General features: G+C 43.7%; 5 protein-coding genes across 6 annotated transcripts; 3 read left to right on the top strand and 2 right to left on the bottom strand.

Moving 5' to 3' along the window:
* The first annotated feature begins 1,919 nt into the window (after nt 1-1,919).
* On the top strand, nt 1,920-3,534 carry LOC131667105 (uncharacterized). The gene is made up of 4 exons (XM_058940309.1): nt 1,920-2,005; nt 2,322-2,384; nt 2,455-2,685; nt 2,827-3,534. Exons 1-4 carry the CDS (start codon nt 1,955-1,957, stop codon nt 3,403-3,405), a joined length of 924 nt encoding a protein of 307 aa, XP_058796292.1. The 5' UTR covers nt 1,920-1,954; the 3' UTR covers nt 3,406-3,534.
* A 727-nt stretch (nt 3,535-4,261) lies between these two features.
* LOC131667104 (uncharacterized) lies at nt 4,262-6,536 on the top strand. The gene is made up of 4 exons (XM_058940308.1): nt 4,262-4,362; nt 4,917-4,970; nt 5,052-5,282; nt 5,885-6,536. The coding sequence occupies exons 1-4, from the start codon at nt 4,306-4,308 to the stop codon at nt 6,437-6,439; spliced, it is 897 nt and encodes a 298-aa protein (XP_058796291.1). The 5' UTR covers nt 4,262-4,305; the 3' UTR covers nt 6,440-6,536.
* A 795-nt stretch (nt 6,537-7,331) lies between these two features.
* On the top strand, nt 7,332-9,816 carry LOC131667155 (uncharacterized). 2 transcript variants are annotated; one of them, XM_058940399.1, is made up of 4 exons: nt 7,332-7,420; nt 7,978-8,031; nt 8,103-8,333; nt 8,835-9,816. In XM_058940399.1, the coding sequence occupies exons 1-4, from the start codon at nt 7,364-7,366 to the stop codon at nt 9,384-9,386; spliced, it is 894 nt and encodes a 297-aa protein (XP_058796382.1). In that variant the 5' UTR covers nt 7,332-7,363; the 3' UTR covers nt 9,387-9,816. The 2 variants fall into 2 exon arrangements, with proteins under 2 accessions (XP_058796382.1, XP_058796383.1); XM_058940400.1 differs by lacking the exon at nt 7,332-7,420 and adding an exon at nt 7,803-7,894.
* Nucleotides 9,817-10,211: 395 nt separating this feature from the next.
* Nucleotides 10,212-15,337, bottom strand: LOC131667094 (ubiquitin carboxyl-terminal hydrolase 22). Its single transcript, XM_058940295.1, has 6 exons — nt 13,413-15,337; nt 13,003-13,351; nt 12,002-12,428; nt 11,502-11,933; nt 11,286-11,435; nt 10,212-11,207 (listed from the first exon to the last, which is right to left on the bottom strand). The coding sequence occupies exons 1-6, from the start codon at nt 13,530-13,532 to the stop codon at nt 11,150-11,152; spliced, it is 1,536 nt and encodes a 511-aa protein (XP_058796278.1). The 5' UTR covers nt 13,533-15,337; the 3' UTR covers nt 10,212-11,149.
* A 156-nt stretch (nt 15,338-15,493) lies between these two features.
* Nucleotides 15,494-17,885, bottom strand: LOC131667095 (protein yellow-like). The gene has a single exon (XM_058940296.1). It carries the CDS (start codon nt 17,767-17,769, stop codon nt 16,408-16,410), a length of 1,362 nt encoding a protein of 453 aa, XP_058796279.1. The 5' UTR covers nt 17,770-17,885; the 3' UTR covers nt 15,494-16,407.
* Between the last annotated feature and the right edge of the window lie 5,189 nt (nt 17,886-23,074).

The following is a 23,074-nucleotide window of genomic DNA, read 5'->3' as shown; positions in this document are numbered from 1 at the left end:
AAACTCGTCACGTCACTATATTTTTTGGTACATGTGTGTATATATATATACACACACAATATATACATATACATATGTATATGTATATGTATATATATATATATATATATATATATATATACACACACACCAAATATATTTAGTAAAATAAATATAATAATTATAATTTTGCTCGTTCCGCTTAAACAAAATCAGAAATTTTTCTTTTCCCCAATAGTTATAGGCATTTAAATTTCCAGATGCTTTACATCGAAATAAAAAAATAGCTACAATCTCTGATGGAAATTACATGATTTGTGTTTCTTTATGCTCGAAAAATGTCTGCTATCTTGTGAAATAAAGCTTTTTACAAGTCTGTTATAAAACAACCAAAGAGAAATTATGAGGAATATCACGAAAGGCTGAAACAACAAAATATAGACACCAATCTCATAAGTTAGTTAAAATTGCATTCCAGATACTCAGAACAAATTATTTCTGAAGAATTATTCAAATACACAACTAATATTCAGGCTTTACAACACGAGCGTGACACTAACTCGTATGGTTAGTACCATTACGCTAAAGTATTAAAAATTTTTAATTACAATTTGGGTTTTTTAGATGCCTCGTCGCAAGTATAAGTGGTCGCTATCACGCAACATTAAGTTGGTTAAATTGACCAAGCTATGAAAAACGAACTAAGGAAAGTACTAGACTGCGTAGGTTTGCCATTGGAAAAGGAGGAAAGAACAAAGGTTAAAAAGATGCGTGAAAATATTTTTCCTGGTCGATACAGCCACGTGCATCGGTCACGATCTGACAACGTTCAGGAACTGGCTCCACAATAGCGCTGTGCACAGCTGGATACCCGCAAATTTTCGGGAAAATCATCAGTCCAACGTGGACAGGATCAACGAAGAGTCGGAGCTGAATAGATCAACAGGAGATTAGGAAAAGCGAGCGCGCAGCTGTCCAAGTTTTTGGAGCATCTGTACTCCGCTAGATACGATCCAACTCAAGCGGTGGTTAAAGTCGTGCAAGCGGCCTGAGTTACTCAGACGACCAAGCTTGCCAAAGTTTTCAAGAGCACCGAGGTCGCGGTTGCCGAAACTAGCATCGGTGAGGCCGTGGAGGTTATACCGGTTTTTGAATGCAGCGTTGCCTTGACGAGCACCATCGCTTTCACCATTCAGATCTTGAGCTCAGTCTTATAATCCTGTCGATCATCCTCTAACAAATTGTTATATATACGTTATAATAAAATCTGTTATCCTCGTAGAGGTCACGTGTAGATGACGGTTCATTTCTTGCAAGTGGCAGAATAAATATACACGATAGCAATATATAAATTTTATAAGCCAATAAAAACACTATTCAATAAAAAATAAATATTTTATTACTGTATATAAAACTTTTTTCAGTTGTGACGTCGTTAAGTAAAATGGCGTCGTCGCGGACATCAGGAGTATCAGGAGGACATGTTAATATTTATAAATTATTGTGATGTTTAAAAATAATAAATCGATAATAGATTGCATAAATAATTTCAAAAACGATCCCGGAACAATATTGCATGAGAATGAAAAGTTTTTGCCAGGTCTGTGTCACGTTGCATATTACTTTGTTTATAATTAAATAATTTACGTTAATAATTAAATAATGTCCAAGAATAAAGTGGAACCAGAGCGATACTGTAGTCATGTACAGTAAACATTACATTTTACTTTTAATTTTCAATTTATGAATACATTGAGATTTGCTGATAAAGTAGAAAGTTTCGGCTCTAATCTTTCAGACAAATTGGATTACTAGAATTTGAAAACTATCATTCAGACGAGAATCGCTGTAAGGAAAATAAGTTTTATGCATTACCATAAACAATAAAAAGTTCTGTCACGATTATTTTAATATATATGTGACTTCAATTGTACTTGATCATTAGTATAAATAATTAACTCTTGTAACCAGAAAAATGATATTACAACTATTTTTTTTCCGATTTTTGGTTTTTGCTACAGTACAGGTAATAAATTAATAATACATTTGCCAGCTATAATTTTCGATTTTTTCAAAAATCAATAATAGTTATCTAAAATAAAAGGAAACAAAACATAGTTATTATATATTTTGCGATACTCGTTTACAAAGCAAAAAATTATGTTGCATGACGTTAAATAGTTATTAGAACAGTGCTCAGGTATTGTTATTAAATTTTGCAATATAATTTTTTGACCAATTTGAGCATCTTGAAATAAGATCTGCAAAATAGTTATCGATACGTTAAAAAAATTAACATCAATTATATTACAAGTGTTAAAATATATTACAAATTATTTTAGGCCTTTCCTTTAGATTCGGATACTGAAAAAATAAGCCCAGGAGACGCATCTTACGCCAATGCAGTAACCATACTCTTAGTTTCTTTAATTCAATCCAAGAATTAGTTTCAAATAATTATTAAAATATTTCTAGAAAAAGTGTGATGCAAAGTTGACATGGTACCGAGATACAACCAAAAAATTACAAGACTTGTACGGTAAATATTATAAAGAGTACCAAAATTTCAAAAAGACGAATAATCCAAATGTGAGTGAAATAGAAACTATGCATAGCGAATATGAAGAGATGATTATGAACGCATTGCATAGGTACGAAACAGATTCAGAGAAAATTTACAAGATATCAGACGACTCAGCCCGCTTGGTATGATTGTTTAATTAAATTATGACAAATAGTAACTGTGACCTCTAATCTATTTTTAATTCTTTAATACATTCCAATATCCTGTTAAACTCTACATCAATACTATAATTTTAACGAAATAGTTGGTGTTCTGTTATATAGGTTTTTTGTCAGAAGGAAATCAATTGGTTCAAAGTATTAGATCAAAACTTGACGCGCATGGGAACAAATATAAAAACCGATGTGTTAAATGTCCTCGACGTTCTAGGAGTATCAAAAGAAACGAGAGATTCCTTAGACGAGACTCTCGGCAGGATCGTCAACTTTCTGTTTATAATCGACATGAGTAAAAATATATTCAAAGATGTCAGGTCTTTATTTGATGAAGTTCGTGTGGTAACTGAGGCCGGAATTTCATTGGAAAAAATTTATAAAGTTAATCCTGATGGTGAAGTAATAGAAAAGGCCAAAGAAATTGATGAAAATTACAGAGAAGTTTTCGAGTCTAAGAACGAAATAATGTTGAATAATGAGATCAACGAGCTTGCAGATGAAGAAAGGATCACCAAGGCAAAAAGTCGAGTAGCAGATAATGAAGAGTGGAATATAAATGAAGAAGAGGTTCTAGGAAATGGTATTGAAGATGACAATATTTTTGAAAAACCAAAGGAAGAACCTCATGAATTCAAAAGACCCCTAGAAAAATCGAAGAGTTTTGAAATTAAGAGATTTCCCGGCTAGTACTTCAATCGACAGATGATGACAATAATATCTTAATGAATGGCATTCAACTGTTAAAATAGCTCAAATTCAGTAGACTTTAGTGTGAAAAAGAAGAGGGATAATAAATATATCTATAAAAATTACGTATTGATGAAAGTAATTATTGGAGCTGTTATTGTATGATCATATTACAATCTAGCTAAATAATAAAAAATTAAATTTAAAGTTTAATGATAAGTTAATTGAATTCTCAAACTTGGAGTACTATTCTCGTTGCATTGAGCGCATTGTTGTCTGTGGATATTATAAGGTATTTCTGCTCAAACTCATAATAATTACTAACGTTATTCTGTTTCAATGTAATTACTAGAAGACAATTTATTTATAGTCGAATACGTGATAACCAATTTAAAAGTCCATTCATTCCTAGTAGATTTTGAACTTGATTCCAATTTTTAGATTATGAATTTTGCTATTAAGTATCACGTATTTAAACATAAAATATAAAATTGTAACTGTTGCTCCAAGCAATAAAATTTATAGTCAGTGACCAGAACGGGAAAGTTACAATGATATCAATCATTAAATATAATCAATGTTGTCATTTCTTATTGCTAAGCCATCATGTCATTGGATCTATTCGAATAATTCAGGTACTCGACTCAACTATGATCCGAATTGAAAAGCGATATGTTGGCGTGCACAACACATCTTTAAAATTTGTTTCAATAAAATCACTCGTTGCTTCTAGTACCAATTGTAATTCATCTAATGAACTAGTCACGGAGAACAGCACGTGTAATAAGGAGGAAAATAAGTTTTATGGTTTGTCGTAAAAATCTTGTCACGATAATATTAGTATTTATTCTACTCAATCGACAGAAGTGTCTTAATGATTTTTCAGTCTACAAATTGAAAATGCAAATGGTATTCAAACTGTTTATTTGTGGGCTTTTGAGTACAACTGTAATACAGGTAATCATAATTTATTATTACCGACATCGTTTGCTATAATTAATGCACATTGAAAAAGATATACGGATCACGTATTTGAGTTACCGAAAGTGATAATCATTATTTAAGAGCTCTATGCAATATAAGTCTTTGTAGACAATTTTGTGCGTATTGCAGTTGAGTATAAAGAAAGTTGAAAAACTAAATTGTTAAAATAATATGTTATAGAATATATGAAAGTATATCTTTTTTAGTTTGAAGCATTCCACTAAAAAATGTTATCAGAAATCAAAAATGCTAAGCTCCTTATTGCTTGGAATCCTTCTATTAACTGAAGCAAATTTTAAATAAAAATGAATTTAGCATTAAAAAGTCGCTTTTAATTTCTCTGATATAATATTTCACGCTACGTTGAGTGACTTTCAAATTCAAAATTAGATAAAATACGATTGTCAATTAAAAAAGCATTGAATCTTGCCGACCTGTGCTATACTTTGTGCAAAAAAAAATATTGATGTAATTTTGTACGTACAAAATATCAACTTCTCAAGTATCTTAATTTCAACTTATTCTAGGCATTCCCTCTTGAGCCAGTCACCACAGCAGATGAATTATATCAGGACAAAGCGGTAACCGTATTTTACAATATCTTTTATTGAGTATGAATGAAATATTTATAACATTTCAAATAATTTTAAAAAAATTTTTAGAGCAAATGTGATAAAAAGTTGTCATGGTACAGAAATACGACGGAAAAAATACAAGAATTATTTGAGAAACATTATAATGAGTACAAGAATTTCAAGAAAACAAATAATTTAAATGAGGGTAACTTAACGGTTGAGTACAGAGATTTTGAGGAAAAGGTTACAGAGGCATTAGATAGATACCATAAAGATATAAAGAAACTGTGCTACATTAGAGATGAGGCTACTCACATGGTACGACTGTTTAATTAAATTATTACCATCGGCAACTTTAATTCTAATTTCCTAATTTTATCGTCGAAAGTTTACATGCGTGCGAGAATATAATTTTATTATACAACGTAAATAATTTAAAAATTTTCGAATGTACTGAAATTCGTTACCTTGACAGAAAAGAAAACGCAAGTGGTCACTTTCACGGCTAAGGTCTGCTCTAATGAGGGATAGTCGATGCCCTAATAGTGTCCTGCTTAGCGTTTATTGTTGAGCGCTGCTGTCGCTACGCCCTATAAACACTGGAAAGCAAGACAAGACGGATATTTCCAAAGCTTAGCTCAGAGAGAAACCAGCTGCGCTTTCCTTTCCAATTCAGATGCGCTCGTGAACTTATTTATGTGTCGTTAATCATTACAGCTAAGAATTGAATAATCGGATGATGAAAATTTATGATATTTTTCTACTTGTATTGTCGTTAGTCATAGCTTTATGTTCCTGCATATGTATGGTACGATCATACACACACACACACACACACACACATTAATCGTGGTGGATTCATTAATGTGGTCAACGTCGTTATTCACATTTTAATAACACGTTTGATGTTTGTCGTACAGGTTTTTTGCGCCAAGGAGATACAATGGTTTAGACTGATGGATCAAAACTTGACGAAAATGGCAACGAATATTAAGACCAATGTGTTACATGTCCTTGACACCGTAGGAGTATCAAAAGAAACGAGAGATAAATTTGACCAGAATCTCAGCAGGATTGTCAACTTCCTGTTCATAATCGATATTGCTAAAAATTTATTATTAGATGTGAACTCTTTAGCAACCAGAGCTTTGGTAAAAACTGTTCAGGGGATTCCGCTTCAGAAGTCGAATCCATTAGAAACGAATGATCAACCAGTGGAAGAGGCCAAAGAAATAGACGAAGAATACAGAGAGGTTTTGGAAGACACCGAAGAAGACAGAATGTTGAATGACGATGTCGCCAATCTTGAGGATGATACAAGAATACACGCTGCTGAAGAGCGGATAAAAATGGAAGAAGAGAGCGAGCAATTAAAAGATGCTGAAGAACGTGAAATCGAAGCTGAAGGTGCTGCTGAGTCCGAGGCTGCCGAAGACCTTTTTGATTTTGAAATACCGGCAGTAATTCGAGCTTAAGAATGATAACGTAAAACACTCAACTGTTATAATAGCTCATATACAGTGGATTTTAATGTGAAAAGAAAACGGATAATAAATATATCAATAAAAATTACATATTATTAAAAGTGATTATTGGAGCTGTTGTTGTTCGATCTAAAAAAATAATAATAAATCACGCTCAAATTTTAAAGATTAATTTGTTAAACTTAAACGTGGAATATGATTTATATTGTATTAAGTGCATTATTGTTAGTAAATATTATAAAATATTTATTTTCACACCTATAAAATTATAAATGTCATTTCCTTGTAATCTAATTACTGGAAGATAGTCTATTTGCCGTCGCACGTTTGACGGCTCATTTAATAAATGAACGTGATTCCTATTAGATTTTAAATTAGATATTAATTCGCAGATTGTGGATTTCGCTGTCAAAATGGATGTCTTTGAACACCGTTAGTTACGATTAAAAAAATAAGTTTATGACTACTGCTAAGACGTAAAAATATGAAATTGTAACTACTGCTTGGGCAATAAAAGTTATTGTCGGTGGCCAGAACTGGAAAGTTATAATGACGTCAGTCATTAAAAATAAATTTTGTTGCTATTTCTTATGTCTCAAATCATCCTATCATTCCAACTAAGTTAATAATTAAGGTTCTCAACTCAAATATGATAAAAATTGAAAAGTAACATGTTGGCATACACAACATATCTTCACAATTTGTTTCAATAAAATCACTTGACGCTTCTAGTGTGAATTGCAATTCATCTAGTGTATATTGAAACTGGTCATGGAGAACAGTACGTGTATTAAGGAGGAAAATGAGTTTTATGTTTTGTCATAATGATCTTGTCACGATAATTTTAGTATATATTCTATTCTACTTGTTCGTCGGTACAGTTTTTTTAATGATTTACCAATCCAAAAATTGAAAATGAAAATGATTTTCAAACTATTTATTTGTGGACTTTTGAGTATAAATGTAATACAGGTAATAATAATTTATTATTTAACGATATCGCTTGCTATAATTTAGGCACATTTAGAAAGATATCACGGATCGTAAAAGCAAGGTATTTGAGTTACCGAAACTGATAATAATTATTTAAGGACTTCTGCAATATGAGTCTTTGTAGAAAATTTTGTGCAGTTGAGTATAAAGAAAGATGAAAAACTAAATTGTTAAAATAATGTGTTATAGAATATATGAAAGTATATCTTTTTTATTTTGAGGCATTCCACTAAAAAATGTTATCAGAAATAAAAAATTATAAGCGCCTTATTGCTTGGAACCCTTCGATTGATCGAGCCAAATTTTAAATAAAAATGTATTTAGCATTGAAAAGCCGCATTTAATTTCTCTGATATAATCTTTCATGCTACGTTAAGTGCCTTTCAAATTCAAAATTGGATAAAATACGGTTGTCAATTAAAAAATCATTGAGCCTTGTCGAGCTGTGCTATGGTTTGTATAAAAAAAAATGGTGATGTAATTTTCTACGTCCAAAATATTAGCTTCTCAAGTATGTTAATTTCAACTTATTTTAGGCATTCCCTTTTGAGCCAGTCACCACAGCAGATGAATTATATAAGGACAAAGCGGTAACCGTATTTTACAATATCCGTTATCGAGTACGTGAATGAATTTACAATAATTTTACAAAAATTTGTAGATCGCTTGTGATAAAAAGCTGCAATGGTACCGAAATACAACGGAAAAGGTACAGCAATTGTTCGAGAAACATTATAATGAATACAAGCATTTCAAAAAATCAAATAATCTAAATGAGGATCACGTAGCAACTGAGTACAGAGATTTTGAGAGAAAGGTTAAAGAGGCACTAGATAGATATCACAATGATGCAAGCAAAATTTACAACTTCTCAGACGAAACGGCCCGCCTGGTATGATTGTTCAATCAAATTATTATTAATACATCAACTGTCAATTCTAATATCCTAATTTTATCGTCGAAAGTTTACATCTGTGCAAGAATATAATTTCATTATACAGCGTGAATAATTTAAAAATTTATGCACTGAAATTCGTTACCTTGACGGAAAAGAAACGCAGGTAGTCGCTTTCACGGCTAATCTCTATGCTAATCTGCGTAAGCCGATGCCCGAACGGTGGCCCGCTTGGCTATAACTACTGCATAGGACAGTGCTGGAGGTCTGCCTTATAATAAACATAGATAGGCAGAAAACTTTTGGGCTATTTGCAGAGCTCAGCAAAGAAAGCGATCAGCTGCGCTTTCCTTCCCATTCAAATGCCTTCAAAATTTTCTTTCCACTTCTATCGTATCCCTATAACTCACATTCCGCGCATATATTAATCGTGAGCTCATCAATGTCGTCAACGTACTTATTTACTTTCCAATAACGCATTCGATGTTTGTCATACAGGCTTTCTGCGCCAAGGAGATACAATGGTTTAGACTAATGGATCAAAACTTGACGAAAATAGCAGTGAATATTAAGAAAGATGTGTTAAATGCCCTTGATGCTATAGGAGTACCAAAAGACATGAAAGATCACCTTGACGAGACTCTCAGCAGAATCGTCAACTTCCTGTTCATAATCGACATGTCTAAAAACATATTCAAAGATATGTACACTTTATTTGGTGAAGCTACTGTAAGTGCCAGGGATGGAATTGCACTTGAGCATGTATATCAAATAAATACGGATGATGGATTAGTGGAAGAGGCCAGGGAAATGGACGAGGAATACAAAGAAATTTTGGACGAAACCAAGGATCAACAAATGATAGACGATCAACTTAAAATGCTTGAAGATGATACAAATATCTACATTGCTGAAGAGGAGGCATTCGAACGCGAGCGCGAGAATCTAAATGAATTAGAGAGACGTGCAAGTGGCATAGAAGAAGAGCCTAATTATTTAGGCGAATCGGTCCACGATCCATTGGACATACCGGCAGTAATTCGAGTTTAAGGATTATGACGTTATCCTATAATATGTCATTAAAATATGAATATAGCGATAATTTAGTGGAATTGAGTATTGAAAATAAAAAGACAAATAAATGTATTTATAAAACACATGACTAGAAATATATATAAAAACGTGAGATCTCTAAGAGACAACTCTATGATAAAAACTGAGGATGTGATCGAGCTTGATGGAAAACATGTATTCAAAAATAACGGTGAATCAGATAAAACTACAAAGATGTGTACTCTTTGCCTACTACAAAAGGCAAAGAGTACAATAAACTTGTAATAACGATGAGGACGATAAGACGTTGGAGCATGAAGCTAATATGAATAAGCTAAAAATAAACACTTATGTATGGGTTTATGTATTTATGTATGTATAGGTAAATAAAATGATATATTTCTGAAAGCATCAATGTGGTATTTTAGAATGAGGATAAGATAAGTTTGTTTATCAAATTTGAATGTGATTTACTAATTTTTGTATTTCAAACTTGGTACAGTGCCAACTACAAAAACTTAGTTATATTGAACAAATTTTCAAGCTAGTTACTTCATGCTAATATATTTTAAATATAATTTATAATGAATTTAACCAAATCCTTTCAAGTTCGTTATAACTGGATTTCAGTATTTATTATTTCAATAGCAAAATATCTCTGTATATAATCATCATATTTATTATATAAATAAAACAATCTACTTCAAATATAATAGTAAAAATAAAAATAGTTTTTCAAGCCATAAATTTGATTATCTATGATATTAAAAAAGAACCAGTGAGTAGAACAAAGAAATAAATAGAAAATTTAAATATACGTATATATTTTTTATTTTCCATTCTCTTGTCAACTTTATATAAAATATTACAAGAGTAGCTATATTTTTCAACCCGTTTTGTCTTCAATTTTTTCCTTTTCGATTCATTTAAAGGGCTTTGTTCATATTACAATAACGTACTTTTGTGAATATCGTAAATAAATTCACATTGATAATTCACGCGTTAATATGTAAGATTTCTATTATCTTCTCGCATTGCAAGAATGAGTATGTCAAAACAAAAAAAAAATTATCGCTTTAAAATTAATTTACATTAGTGAAAGTTTCATGATTACTATAGTAAACGTCGCATTCTGACAAATTCTTTACCCAGTTAATTTAAAATCAGTTCCGACAAATGAAATATGTCACCCTGCAAAACAGGAAATTCTTACGTAACAAGAATCACATAGAACATTAACTAATAATAAATTTCCCCTAGTTAATTGAAATATCTAAATCTATCAACTAAATATGTATAATTGTGAATGTTTTATTACATTAAAAAAACAATATGACATAAACACAAAAAAAGGTAAATGTCAAATCACAAATTCACACCGGCAATTCATAGAAAAATTCGCATATATATCTTGAAAAATTCGTAACCTAGGCTATATAAAAACTTATCTAATTGTGTAGCAAATAATTTCCTTCACTATTTTTCGCACACATAGTCAAACATGATTTATATAAAATAACTCCAGGTTTCGTATTCATTTTATTTTCCCTATAGTTATTCAGCAGTTCTTTCATTTTTCTTTATCTCTCTCCCTCGTGTATCTTATTAAAGTTCATCTGCTAAAATACACAGAAAAAATTTAATATGGTGACAACATATCGGCAAAACTTAATCGCTAAATTTATAAAAAATCGGAATTGTTTTTTTTTTGTTTTTTTTTTCATCGTAGTCGAGTAGTTTTAATCACATATCAGACTTTTTCACGCTTTAGTGTTTCGGCCATACTCTAGGATTTGCTTATGGTAAAAGAGTAAATACCTGAAAAAATAAAAACAGGGAATTAGACTTAAAGAAATACGCACAGTCAATCTAACAATAATTAGTTTTGCAATATACCCTTCACTAGTCAAAACATCTTTCAATCGAGCCCTGGTAATGAGGTGATCGTCGCACTTGAACCATTGGTCTCGTTGCTGACGAACGAAAGCAGTGTAGTGTCCAGTTTCGAGGGAGCCCTCATGATTAATTACAGCAAACAAGGAATATCTGTGGAAGGAACGTCGAGTTTTGAAAAGCACTGTCGGGAATAGCAAAAGACCAACAACCTTGTACCTGTTATCCATGAAGGTAGAATCCTCGCCATTTTTGTGCAAACCGTCGGGCGCTGTACTATTGTTGTTGCCGTTCCTCCTGTGCGACATGAAAGGTGTCATGTCGAGCTGCTCGGGGAACGATATGAAAGTGGAAATCTTCTTGTCCTGGATGGACGAGTGCTCGAATCGCTTGAGATGAAAGCTGGCGACGATGGGCAACTGCTTCATGGTGAGCTGCTTTGTGCTCTCCTGGTAAGTCTGGCAATTGTTGCACTTGATTTTGGCCGAGGAGCCCAGATGTTCGGCGCGCGTGAATCGTTCCAGGCAATCGACCAGCGACGTGGGTACACCGCCGCCGGAGCCGTCCGTCGTCACCATGCCTGCGTTTCCGGCAGTCGGGCCGAGGTCCAGCGAGATGTCCCAGAACGGATCGATCGTGGTGGAAACACCGCTGCGTTGGCGAACCGAGTTATGGTTAGCGTGCTCCGAAAAATCGAGTCTCCCCGTTGTCGAACTTACTTGCAAGCCTGGCACACCACGTCGCTCTGCAAGCCACCCGTGAAGATCTGATCGATGATGCAGTTGCAGTGATGAGGGTTGTCCTTGACGATTATCGGCGCCGTCTGGGAGTACTGCTCACAGTGCCTGTGCAGAACGTCGAGTGTGGCAATGAAAAACTCGTGGGCGTCCTGCTGCTCGTAGCCGGCCAGGTGTCGCGCGTGCGTCCAGATGAGGTGCAGCAGCTTGTGCAAGATCAGCGGCGCCTTGTTTCCCGAGTAAAACTCTTGGAACAGGCTCGACACTTCGCACACGAGGCAGCGACTCGGCTGCGGGCACTGATGACGATCGGACAGGAAGTAATCGCGCAGCAACGGAGTGTGTATCAATGCCTGCACGATGCAATTCATGAAGCATGTGCTGCCCAAGTTTATCAGTCCACGGAGACCTGTTGATTATTTTGTATTTTCAATTCGAGTGCGAGCTCGTTCGACGAGCGCTGCGCCGTTTCTTCATCGCGCTTGCAAATACAGTTCGAGAAGGGGGACGGGGACGGGGAGGGGGAAGGAGAACATTATTTCGGTTGTCTTGTCGCTTTAAAGCTTTTATTCTAATGCGGATTGCCGAGATCTTTTACGCTGATGATAAAGGCGTCTTCGATTACTAGAGTAAACGCTAAAGGAAATTTATCAAAAATAAAATTGATCGAAAAAAAAAAATATCTCGTCGCTCCGTAACTCGACGCCAAAAGCTTGACGCTTCGTCGCGATATACATCAATCAGCAAGATTCCAACGCGACGCCGAGCAATGTCTCGGAAAACTAGAATTTTCCGTGCAGCCTTGAGAAACCACGGGGCACACCGAAACGAACGTAGCCGAAATCTCACGATTCCCGGAAGTTGTAGATGACTAGGTCTTCAAAGTTCCTGCTCGCCGTCCGCCCACCAAGCTACTCAAGCGTCATTTACGTCGGTATATAAATAAAACAACTTCTTTTGGCATAAAACTAAATCGCACTCACCAATGGTCGAATTCTCCACGACCCTCCGTCTCCTGGGATGTTTCCTGAGCAGCTCAACCTCGTGCACCGAAGGCTCCCATGCCCTGTAAAACTCGCCGAGGCTCAAGCTCTTGGCACTCTCACTGCGCTGGGCCTTGGCTACGGTGAGTAATTCGCGATCGTACACATAGTCGCCACACTGGAAGCACAGCACGTTGCCGTAGCACAGATCCACCGCGAGAAAGTGCTTCTTGGTCTTGGCATGTTCCTGGATGTGTCCTTTGTTGTAGCAACCGAAGAAGATGCAATGCAGGCACGAGTGTAGCCTGTCCTTGTAGGTCTTGCACATGTGGCAAATGCAACTGATCGCCTAACGGGAACCATAACGTTTAAGAAATATTTCAGCTGTCGCAGGCGCATCTCTGACTTACCTTGCGTATTCGAGCCTCGTTCGACGTGCTGCTCACGAAGAACGAATGTATGACCTTGTAGGGCTGTATGCCCTTGGCTGCCTTGAAATTATTCAAGTGTATGCAGCCATGGTCACTCATTGCAAACGCCGCGGAGCGCAAGAGTCCGCTGCGACTGTTGCTAGCTTTTTGCGAGAGAAAAGGCAAAATAAACGAAGCACCTTCTTGTCTACGGCAACGTCAACGCGCGGCGCACACGCGACTCTCGCACACACAAGCAGCATACACTTCGCGCGTGAAAGAGACAGAAGACACACACACACACACACACACACTCAGGGAGCAGCTGCACAACCCCGAGCTAGGTTACTATTGGAACCGAATGCCGGGCTACGCTAGGTCACACAGCGCACAGCACAAACGCGAGCGCTCGTACCCTGCAGGACAAGGAAGGAGGCTTTGACTGTAAGTTAAGGGACACGCACACGTGAATGACACTTGCAGGCGTGCTTTAAACAGTGACCGAGTCTAACTTTAGACGTTGTATGTCGCGCGTGAGGTGTCAGCGACGACAATCTTGCTACTGACGATGTGAACCAGCTGGGCAGCAGAAGCAGACTGAGCCGGCCACACGCCACATGGAAACTCCATGGAAACTCTCGCCCAACCGCGATGGCGATTGGTGGAGTGACCGAGAGAAAGTTGCGTGCTAAGCACGCTCCGACTGACAGAGATGGATAGATAGACACGGAAGAACCGGCGACATCTCACGGTTAAGGTTAGGCTGGGATGCTGCGATCACGCGATAAGCGTCATTGGCATTCCCTCGGATTATTGCATTGTTTCGTTCGAATTACATTCGTATTCGCTACTATAAATATCGCGTAGGCACGTTCGAGCGAGAAATTATTTCGCGTGTCGTTCGCTGACAGCGAGCTACTCGCACTCGATAATGCAGGGATCTCCGTGTCCTCATCACTCGGTAATGGAAAATCAGTTGCGTCCAGTTACCACGGAGCGCCGCTAGCGTGCGCCGCCACCTATCCGCTGCATCTCGTTCGAGGATGGCAAGTAGCGATCCCTCCCATTTCGGATTCCAGTCAACGTGTTGCAATTCGCGATTCGCGTGCGCGCCGGACGACGACGCCAGCACATGGTTTCCATTCCCATAGTTCTCGTCGCGCCTGAGTCACGCCTGAGTCACGCCTACGCGCGCGAACCCGACTGATTTTCGCAAAGAGTGTCAGAGCGCCGTGCAACAGGTTGTTGCGCAACTCTGCGTCGACGACGACCATGCGTTACGCGCGCATCTCTCGTAGGAGGCGACCCGAGTGCGAAATCTCGCTCCCTTACTGGCTTGCATCTCGTCGATTGGTCGCGCGCAGTGCAATTTTGCCGTCACGCGCGCGCCACGCAGCGACGCTTAGACAACGCGCTTCCCCGTTCGAGATAATTAATTGGAACTCGCGCTTTCGAAGCAGTCGACGGAGAATCGCGGGTCGATCGCTCTCACTTTTTCGCGCTCGCGCCGTCGCCGTGCTTATCTTGACTCGAGCGCTGATTGATATACGCAGATGCCGCGCGTCCGCAATTGAATCAAGCCGCAATTGATAGCGTCTTTCCAAAAAAATCAAGTATCAGTCGCTCGATTATTGCCGGTTGCACTCGACACGCTCTCCTCTCTGGGTCGTCGTTCGCGTCGCAGCTCACTCGACGGGCCAATCGGTCGTTGCGCGCGAACGAATGCCGAGCGCAGAGGAAAGAAAAAAACAAACACGCGTCGACTCGCCGAGCGAAATAGACGCGCGCGAGCGTAGTAGTGACCTAGTGCTCAAATTATCGCGGCTAAAGTCGAGCGGAGCGAAGCGCCGAGGAAGAGCGCGCGCCGCAGCGAGAGTGAAAGTGGCGTCCGCGAAACTGGGACACGAGCGTTGCGCGCATGCATCCTCGCGCGAACAATTAACCGCGGCCTGCTACCGTCCGCGCGCCTATCTCTCGGCAAATGCTAATTGAGGGATGCGCTTCCCTCGGCGTTGGTCATGGTATCGAATGAATTGACAAGCGTGCAATTTCAAACTTAAGTTACGTGTATTATTCTTTAATAATTCGTTCTTTCGTCACCATTATTGTACAGAACTATATTAATATAATAATAAATATCTTACTCGTTATCAGCGCTGTCCGCCGTTTCTTATAATCGTCGTGCAAAAAAGAAATCTGGTAACTTGAACATACAGATACAACAGGCGCTTGTGGTTTGTCTTTTTGGTTCGGATATATAATAAGGCCATCGTAGGCTGATCTCTCTATCGTTCTCTCTCACTCTCTCTCTCTCTCTCTCTCTCTCTCTCTCTCTCTCGCGTCATCACAACATCCACAAATACATATAACCGTCGTCCATCGTCCTCGCTCGCAGGAGATTGCGTTTGGTGCATCGATCGAATGGATAGCCGCGGAGGGGATGGACGACTTGGCGCGAGACGCATACAACAAGTTTCGCTAGGCGGAGAGCACATTTTGCTTCTTCTGTTTTTCTTTTATTTTCGCTGACCACGCGCGCGTTCGCCATCGAGAGTCCAGATCGGTCTTCGCGGCTGTTTTCGATTTGGCCAATTACGACTCGTTATCGCGCGCAGCGCACCGCGTTACATAAATTATCTACGCGACTAAGACGAACGTGCGAAGGCTCTAAACGGTTAACACCTCGTTACTCTATTCTCCTCTCGCGTTGTTAAGAGAAAAAAAGAAATGGAAATCTGGGTTAGGTCAGCGCGGTTAAGCTGCACGAGCGAGGAAGGGGACGCGCGGACGTCCTCGGCGACGACGGGCGCGCGTCGCCGTCGCAATGTACAAAAGAAGGGCGTCGGGCGGGGGCGAGGCGCCGCCGCGCGCGCGGCCGACTGCCCGGTGCACGCGCCGCGGCGAGGCGAGCGGTCGAGAGGAGGAGCGCGAAACGGCTGGTGGCGCGGCGGAGAGACGAGCAGCGCGCCCCCGGGGGCCCGCGCGCCGGAGCGCGTCAACGCGCGAGCAGCGCGCCCGCCAGCAGGGCGAGCGCGGCGACGAGGGCCCCGGAGGCGGCGCTCGCGCCGGCGTCGACGTCGGGCCACTCGGGCGCCGTGCCGTCGGCGTAGTACTGGTAGCTGCGCATGCCGACCTTGGACATGATGGCGCGGTAGTTGGGCTGGCTGACGTCCACCGAGTTGTTGACGTAGACGTGCATGCGGTTGGTGATGCACCACAGCTGGCCCCTGTCGTCGAAGGCGAAGTTGTCGGGCCACTGCATGAGCTTGTGGTCGCGCGAGATGATGCGCTGGCCGGTGACGAAGGACGGGTTGCTCTTCGAGTCCCACATGGCCACGGCGTCGTCGGCCAGCAGGCCGAAGTACAGCTTGCCCGTGTTGGACATGACCATGCCGTCGGTCTGCGAGGGCTTGCGCCCCAGGATCTTGATGTGCTTGCCGATCTCGCGGCGGCGCTCCTCGGCCGGCAGGTCGCGCACCTGCAGCAGCGCCCGCGTGCGCACCACGAACACGTTGAACGAGGACAGCGGCGTGAAGTAGAGCTCGCGCGCGTCGCCCTCGCTGTAGGCCGGCGACAGCGCGATGCCGTCGATGTTGACCTTGTCGGGGAAGTTGATGTTCTCGATCTTGAAGCCGACCGCGTCGGGCACATAGTTCATGGACTCGTGGTAGACCTTCCACGAGGCCGTCTCGTTCAGCGAGAAGACGATCAGGCCGGGGTTGCGCTCGTCCGAGTCGGTGATGTAGGCCATGCCGCCGTGCTCGTGGTCGATCACGATGTCGTTGAGGATGCCCGAGTCGTAGTTGATGACGTCCCTGGGGAAGGCGTAGCTGCGCAGCACCGCGCCGCCGTTCTCCAGGTCGAGGATCACGAGGCGCGGCGGGCAGCTGGCCTTGGACTCGAGCGTCATGGTCTCGACGCGGCCGCTGTCCAGCACCCACATGCGGCCGCGCGGGTCTATCTCCATGTTCTGCACGGTCTGGAAGGCCGAGCAGTCGCCGACGCGCTGCATGTCCCAGCTGGGGTAGGGCTCGAGCAGCGGCGCCGTGCTACCGTTCTGCACCGTGGCCGGGGTCACGGCCAGGGTGGCCGGCACGCCGCTACGGTAGCGCGGCAGCGTCAGGTACATGCGATCCTTCCACAGCTTCACGCTCGAGATAACCACGTTCTTGTCGACGTAGGCGTCGGGATCCTTGGTGGCCTTGATCCAGCCGTCGGGCGACGGCCACGTGAAGTTGATGGCGTTCCACTGGAACTGCACGATGAAGGGCTCGTGCGCGACGGCCAGGCCCAGCAGGCCGAGCAGGCCCAGCAGGCCCAGCGGGGCCAGCGGGCTCGCGAGGCTGCGCTTGCACATGGCGGCGGACGGGACGACGGCGCTCCGGCGGACTGACTGCTCGGCAGGCTCGCGCGCGCGCGACTGACTCGCTCGTGTACCGCCGCGCGCCCAGAGCGGCTCGGCCCCGCGGCGCGGCCGCGTCCCCCGGGAGTGGGGCTCCGGCGAGCGCGCCCCGCCGCCGCCGCGCTTCCGAGCCGCCAGGTCGCTTCCACGGGGGTCGCCACGGACGCGCTCTGCCCGATCTCCTTCCCTCCTCGCCGGCCCATCGCTCGCAGCTCCAATAATAGACTCGGTGGCGCGCGCCGATCGCCGCGCTGTCAAAAATAATAATTGGCGCTGCGCGGGACGTCGCCCCGGACGCCTCGTCGCCGCGGCGAAATGGAGACGGGTCGCGTTCTCCTCGCGATCGTCGCTCGGCCGCGCGCACTCGTGCCGAACGCGCGACCAGCGGAGGGCGACCGACGGAGAAAGCGGGTGCGAATGTCAGGGCTGTGGCTGAGCAGGCGAGCCGAGCGCGTTCCGATGCGCGTCGATTGGCCCATCGGATCGCGGAGCGCGTTGCCTCATCGATCGGCCGCGCCGTCCGAAAATACGCGGCCGCTCCTCCCTGTCGCGCCTCGCCGCGCGCGGCCCGCGGCCCCCGGCCGACGGCGCGTCCCGCGTGGAGGCGAGCGCTCGCGGACGGTCCAGCGCGGCGCGCGGCTCGGCGGAGCGCGACCTTGGCTGCCGGGAATGGGAGTGACGCAGGTCGCGGCGCGGCGGCGGCGGATCAGCTGCCAAGTATTCGCGCGCGCGGGGCAGGGGGAAAGGTCGGCGCGCGCCGAGGCGTGGGACGCCGAGTGTTTGCTCGCCTCGCTCGCGCCTCGTCTTCGTCGGCTGTTGCGCAACGGGGGCCGCGTGCTCCGACGGCACCGTTATTAATAATCGCCACTCGTTCCGGGCTGCGAGGCGCGCGCGGATCGATCCTCGCTCGCTCTCTCGGTGCGGCACGGAGAAGAAGCGGAACGTTGGCGACCCGCACGGCGATTACGCGTTTCGCGAGCCGCGCAACCTTGACATGAAACTCCGTACGAGCGCGCGCCTCGATCGAAAGCAATTCGGCGTGCCGCGCGTGTTACGCCCCGATCGCGCTTTCCTCGCGATCATCGGACGGCGAAATTGCGCAATAGCGACGCCTCGCCTACATAAGCGCGCGCGACCCTTGGAACTGGTTCAGGAATGTTCGGCCGATATCGGCGGCCTGACGCAAGCCGCGAGCGCGGTCGTCTCGCGGCGATCTTGCGTCACGGGAAGCTCCGTCCATCTGGGAAACGCGGTATCAGGGCTCGAGTCCGCGACCCTCGCGCGCGCCGGCAAATCCGCGAGCGCATCAGCGACTGTCTTAACGCGAACGAGGAGTAATTGATGCGGCCCTGGACTATTATTTACGACTGCACGCCGGCGCTCGCATGTATATACGTTCGACCAATCGCCGGCACCTTTTTCTCTTTCTCTTTCTCTCTCTCTCTTTCTCTCTCTCTCTCTGTCTTTGCGTTGTACTTACACGCTGAATTCACGCGTCCGAGTAATTAACGCTCCGCTTCGGTGTCAATTGCATATTGCCGCTCGTCTACCTCTTTTCAAAAGTCGATAATTGAAGCGAGTCGAAGCCGCGCGAGAAAATTGCAAGACCGAGGAAAAAAAGAAAAAAACAACAGATGCGCGTCGACTGTTACGCAAAGGGCAAGCATTATAATAGACATTTACCGCTGAGACCTTAGTAAATAATCGTAAATTCATTGGGCTTTAACGTCGCTGCTTGAGCTTCAATAAACGAGTTGTTTGCCATTTTGCTTATCTTAATGGCTCCTTAATCTCCGGGACTACACTCGCTGAAGTTCACTAATTGCATTCCTTGTTTCCCGGCTCAGCCGAGAAAAATCAATTAACGGTCATTTCGCTCAATTATCGCGGTGAAACTTGCCGCTCGGCGATACGCCTCTCAATTGCGCTTGCGATAAAAACAAGCGCATAGGCTGCTGGCGAAATAGAATCCTTTCCGACGATGTCATACGCTGAATTTGCGCGCTCAACGAGCTCCAATGCCAAAATTGAAAGTTTCGAGAATTCGCATGTCGCTAGCGCGCGCCGAGCCAAACGTCACCGTTTCCCAGGCGTCGAGCGACAACGCGGCCGTCCGCGAGACTCGCGGATCGCACGCGGCTGTGAAACGTCGATTCGATATGCGTAATTGCGCCGCGCCGCGCTCACCTGTTCAACCGGCCACTCCCATCCGACGCGCCGTGGTGTGCCCCCGAAGACGCGCGATTAGTTTACCGGGCGACGCGTTGCGTCAAAAAGAAGGAGGAAGGGAAAGAAAAAGGCAAATGACGGCGCGAGTCAAGGCGCACGCGACCAACGGCCGCATTCCAGCCGCGCGACGCGTCCAATTTTCCAATCCGCTCGCATGAAATGTTAATCGCGCGCTTTATTTCCGCGATTATCAAATTCAGGGAGGCCGCCCGAGCGCGACGACGACCAAGCTGCCGGCCGCCGAAGTGGAACGGCAGGGCGCGCGATCCGCGACTCTTCGGGAGCATCGTCCGGCGCAGCGCGTCAAGTTTTACGCTACGTCCGAGAGAAGAATTAAAACAAAGCAAAAATGGATTTCCCGCGGGGTAGGCACCGCGACGTCCGCGCGTCGATTCTCGAGATGTGGGAACGACGCGAGGCGTGTCGCGACTTGGTAATTTTCCGACGAGCCTTTCGCCGATTGCTTCGCAACCGCGGCGAGAAGGAAAAAAAGAAAAAGAAAGAATAAACGATGAAAGGATCGGGGCTGGACGCGCAGCGCCGAAGCTCCAATCGACGCTCCGCCGACAATCAACTTCTCGCGCGCACGATCGCCCGAGCAACCTAGTTCGGGCGCCACGTGTGTGTATATATATAGCGATAAGCGAGCCCGCGTTAACGGCGCGCCCTTGCGGAAACGCCACGGCGGAATTGAGATTAAAGGGGATCTCGCGTCGGCCGCTCGGCTCGCTCTGCTTTTTCGAAGGGAGGGGTCCTTTCACGCCGTTATATCTCGGCTTTGCCGGTCGCGGCCTTTCACCTCGATCTAATTCGCCTCGGCGATGCGCGGCTCCCTTTTCATTTGCACTTCCTGCGCGCGAGATCTCTTTTCTTCCTCTCGCTCTCGTCTTGAATGGACGCCCGCGCCGAACGGACGCGACGCTTACTAATACGATGTGCCGAGTCGGCCCCGCGCCTCGTCAAAGCTGCGTTGAAATTTCGCAGTGGAAGACTTTGAAGTCTGCGTAATATAATTAAGAGATAAGTTGCACTATTATGCTATTATCGTCTCAATGTCGCGTTAAAATGCTCGTTATCAGTGATACTTTTATAGCGAGGAGAAACGTGAACCGAATCCAATTTCAATGGTAATCCGCAAATATTTAGACGCCAACAAATCAACAAATGAACAACAGTAAGCCTTCAGCTCATTGTGCACCGGAAAGTCTTACAAAGTTCTTTTATCGATTATTTACTCCGTCGGGAGAAAATTAATAGGAGAAGCAAAACTGTCGGGACAATTTTTGTAATGACATTTAAACCATTCGCCTAAAGTAGATCGTTGAAAAACTAAGAATTGAACGTTACGGCATTAGCGATTAGCACAAGAGTAAAAATTTTATTGTCAAAGTACGTCGTAAAACTATCTCTCTAAGCAAGAGGCATTATAGAGATTACGGGAGTGCGACATTTTATTTTCAATAAATCGCGTCCGAAAATACAAGCCACTAAAGTTTCCCTCGTAAAATTTTGCGACTATAGCTCAATGGACGACATTTCAAATCGTAACGTTCGAGAAGAGTGGAGGTCGTGCGCTGATGTTTACCCGAGACGCGCAGCTTTATTTAGAAGAGTCTCGCGAAAAATTGGTCGTCAGGAATCGTTGCCGAGCTCGCGGGAAATACGTGTCAATTTGGAAACCGAGCGCCTCGGAGTTGCTTTCCCAATCGAGCAGTGACTACTTTTTGAGCCAAACGAAGAATCGATCTGGCCATCCGGGAAGCACGCGTAGCCGACGCTGTCGATCTGCTCTGCTCCCATCCTGTCTTTGGCGTCGACGAACGCCTTGGTCCTCACCGCGCAGAGGACGGAACATTCGGTGGATGCCGGCGATGGTACGATACCGTCGATGCTAGCCTTGGCCCTGAAATAGACGTCGCGAACGGTAACAAGCAGTGACGCGTTATTGGCCAGTGAGTACACCAGTAGATCGTCGACGTCGCCGTTCTTGCAACTCGCTACAGTCAGCTACGTCTTGCCCTTTCAGAACTCGATTCCTTGCTCGTAGCCGCTAACTACGATTCTTCCAAAGGCCACGTGTCATGGAACTCCATCGGAACGAGCTCGGAGCGGTGAACGCAACGCAGACCGCTAAGCGTCGCAGCGTTCTGCTCGTGCTAACAGCAGACTGATCGGATCGAACTCATCCGTTATGATTTATATACTTGTTGATCGGCCTTTGCCAGAGATAAATAGTCTATCCAACCGGCAGCAAATCGCGGACAACGTACTATTTCGCATAATCGATCAATCGGTAAAACTTGGCGCACTGTTTACTAGTCGCTTGGATATATAAGTTTGCGCTGTGCAAAACCAAACGATTTTGGTAGGCTTGTTCGATACTATTTTCAACTTGAGATACAGTGGATTCTTACCGGTTCGAGTCATATTTAAAAAAATTGTTTTTTCTTTGTTTGATAATTATTTCGTTACAGCCAGCCGCTTCCGTCGCGTCGCTGGGGAATCGCATGATGACGTGAGCCAAATCGAAGATTAAACAGTGTTGGCTGTCGACGATGCAACCGATTTTACAATTTTCTTTGCTCGCAGCAGCCTGCTGATTAACTATCTCACTCGGCCCGCATCGGACGTCGAGCTCCCTCGAAAATCGCAAATAATTGACGATCGATCGTTTTTTTTCATTTTTTGTCAATGTTTCATCATGCGCCTGACGGAGACACTTCGCAAAACAAGTGAAATGCCCAGCGGCGAATTGGCATTTTTCCGATGCGTAGTATACTCTTTCATAAACACTTTCACATTCATTGGCTCGCATATATCATATCGGGTTTTGAGCTTCAGTTTCGACTGATTTTGGAATTCTTGCGACGCCACGCAAAGACGTATGTGCTCTTTAACTGGAATGAATACGAGATAAAAAGAGAAATGTAAACTGTCGAAATAATCAGTTTTATAACATTCTTTAGCGTATACTAAAATTAGTTTCAAGAATTTTTTTGTTCTTTAGTAGATGTACAGTTTTGAGCTGTCT

Source organism: Phymastichus coffea, unplaced genomic scaffold (assembly GCF_024137745.1).
Source record: "Phymastichus coffea isolate CEN01 unplaced genomic scaffold, Cenicafe_Pcof_1.1 PCOF00063, whole genome shotgun sequence".
In the NCBI taxonomy this organism is placed as follows: Eukaryota; Metazoa; Arthropoda; class Insecta; order Hymenoptera; family Eulophidae; genus Phymastichus; species Phymastichus coffea.
This window is presented reverse-complemented; position numbering and strand designations above follow the sequence as displayed.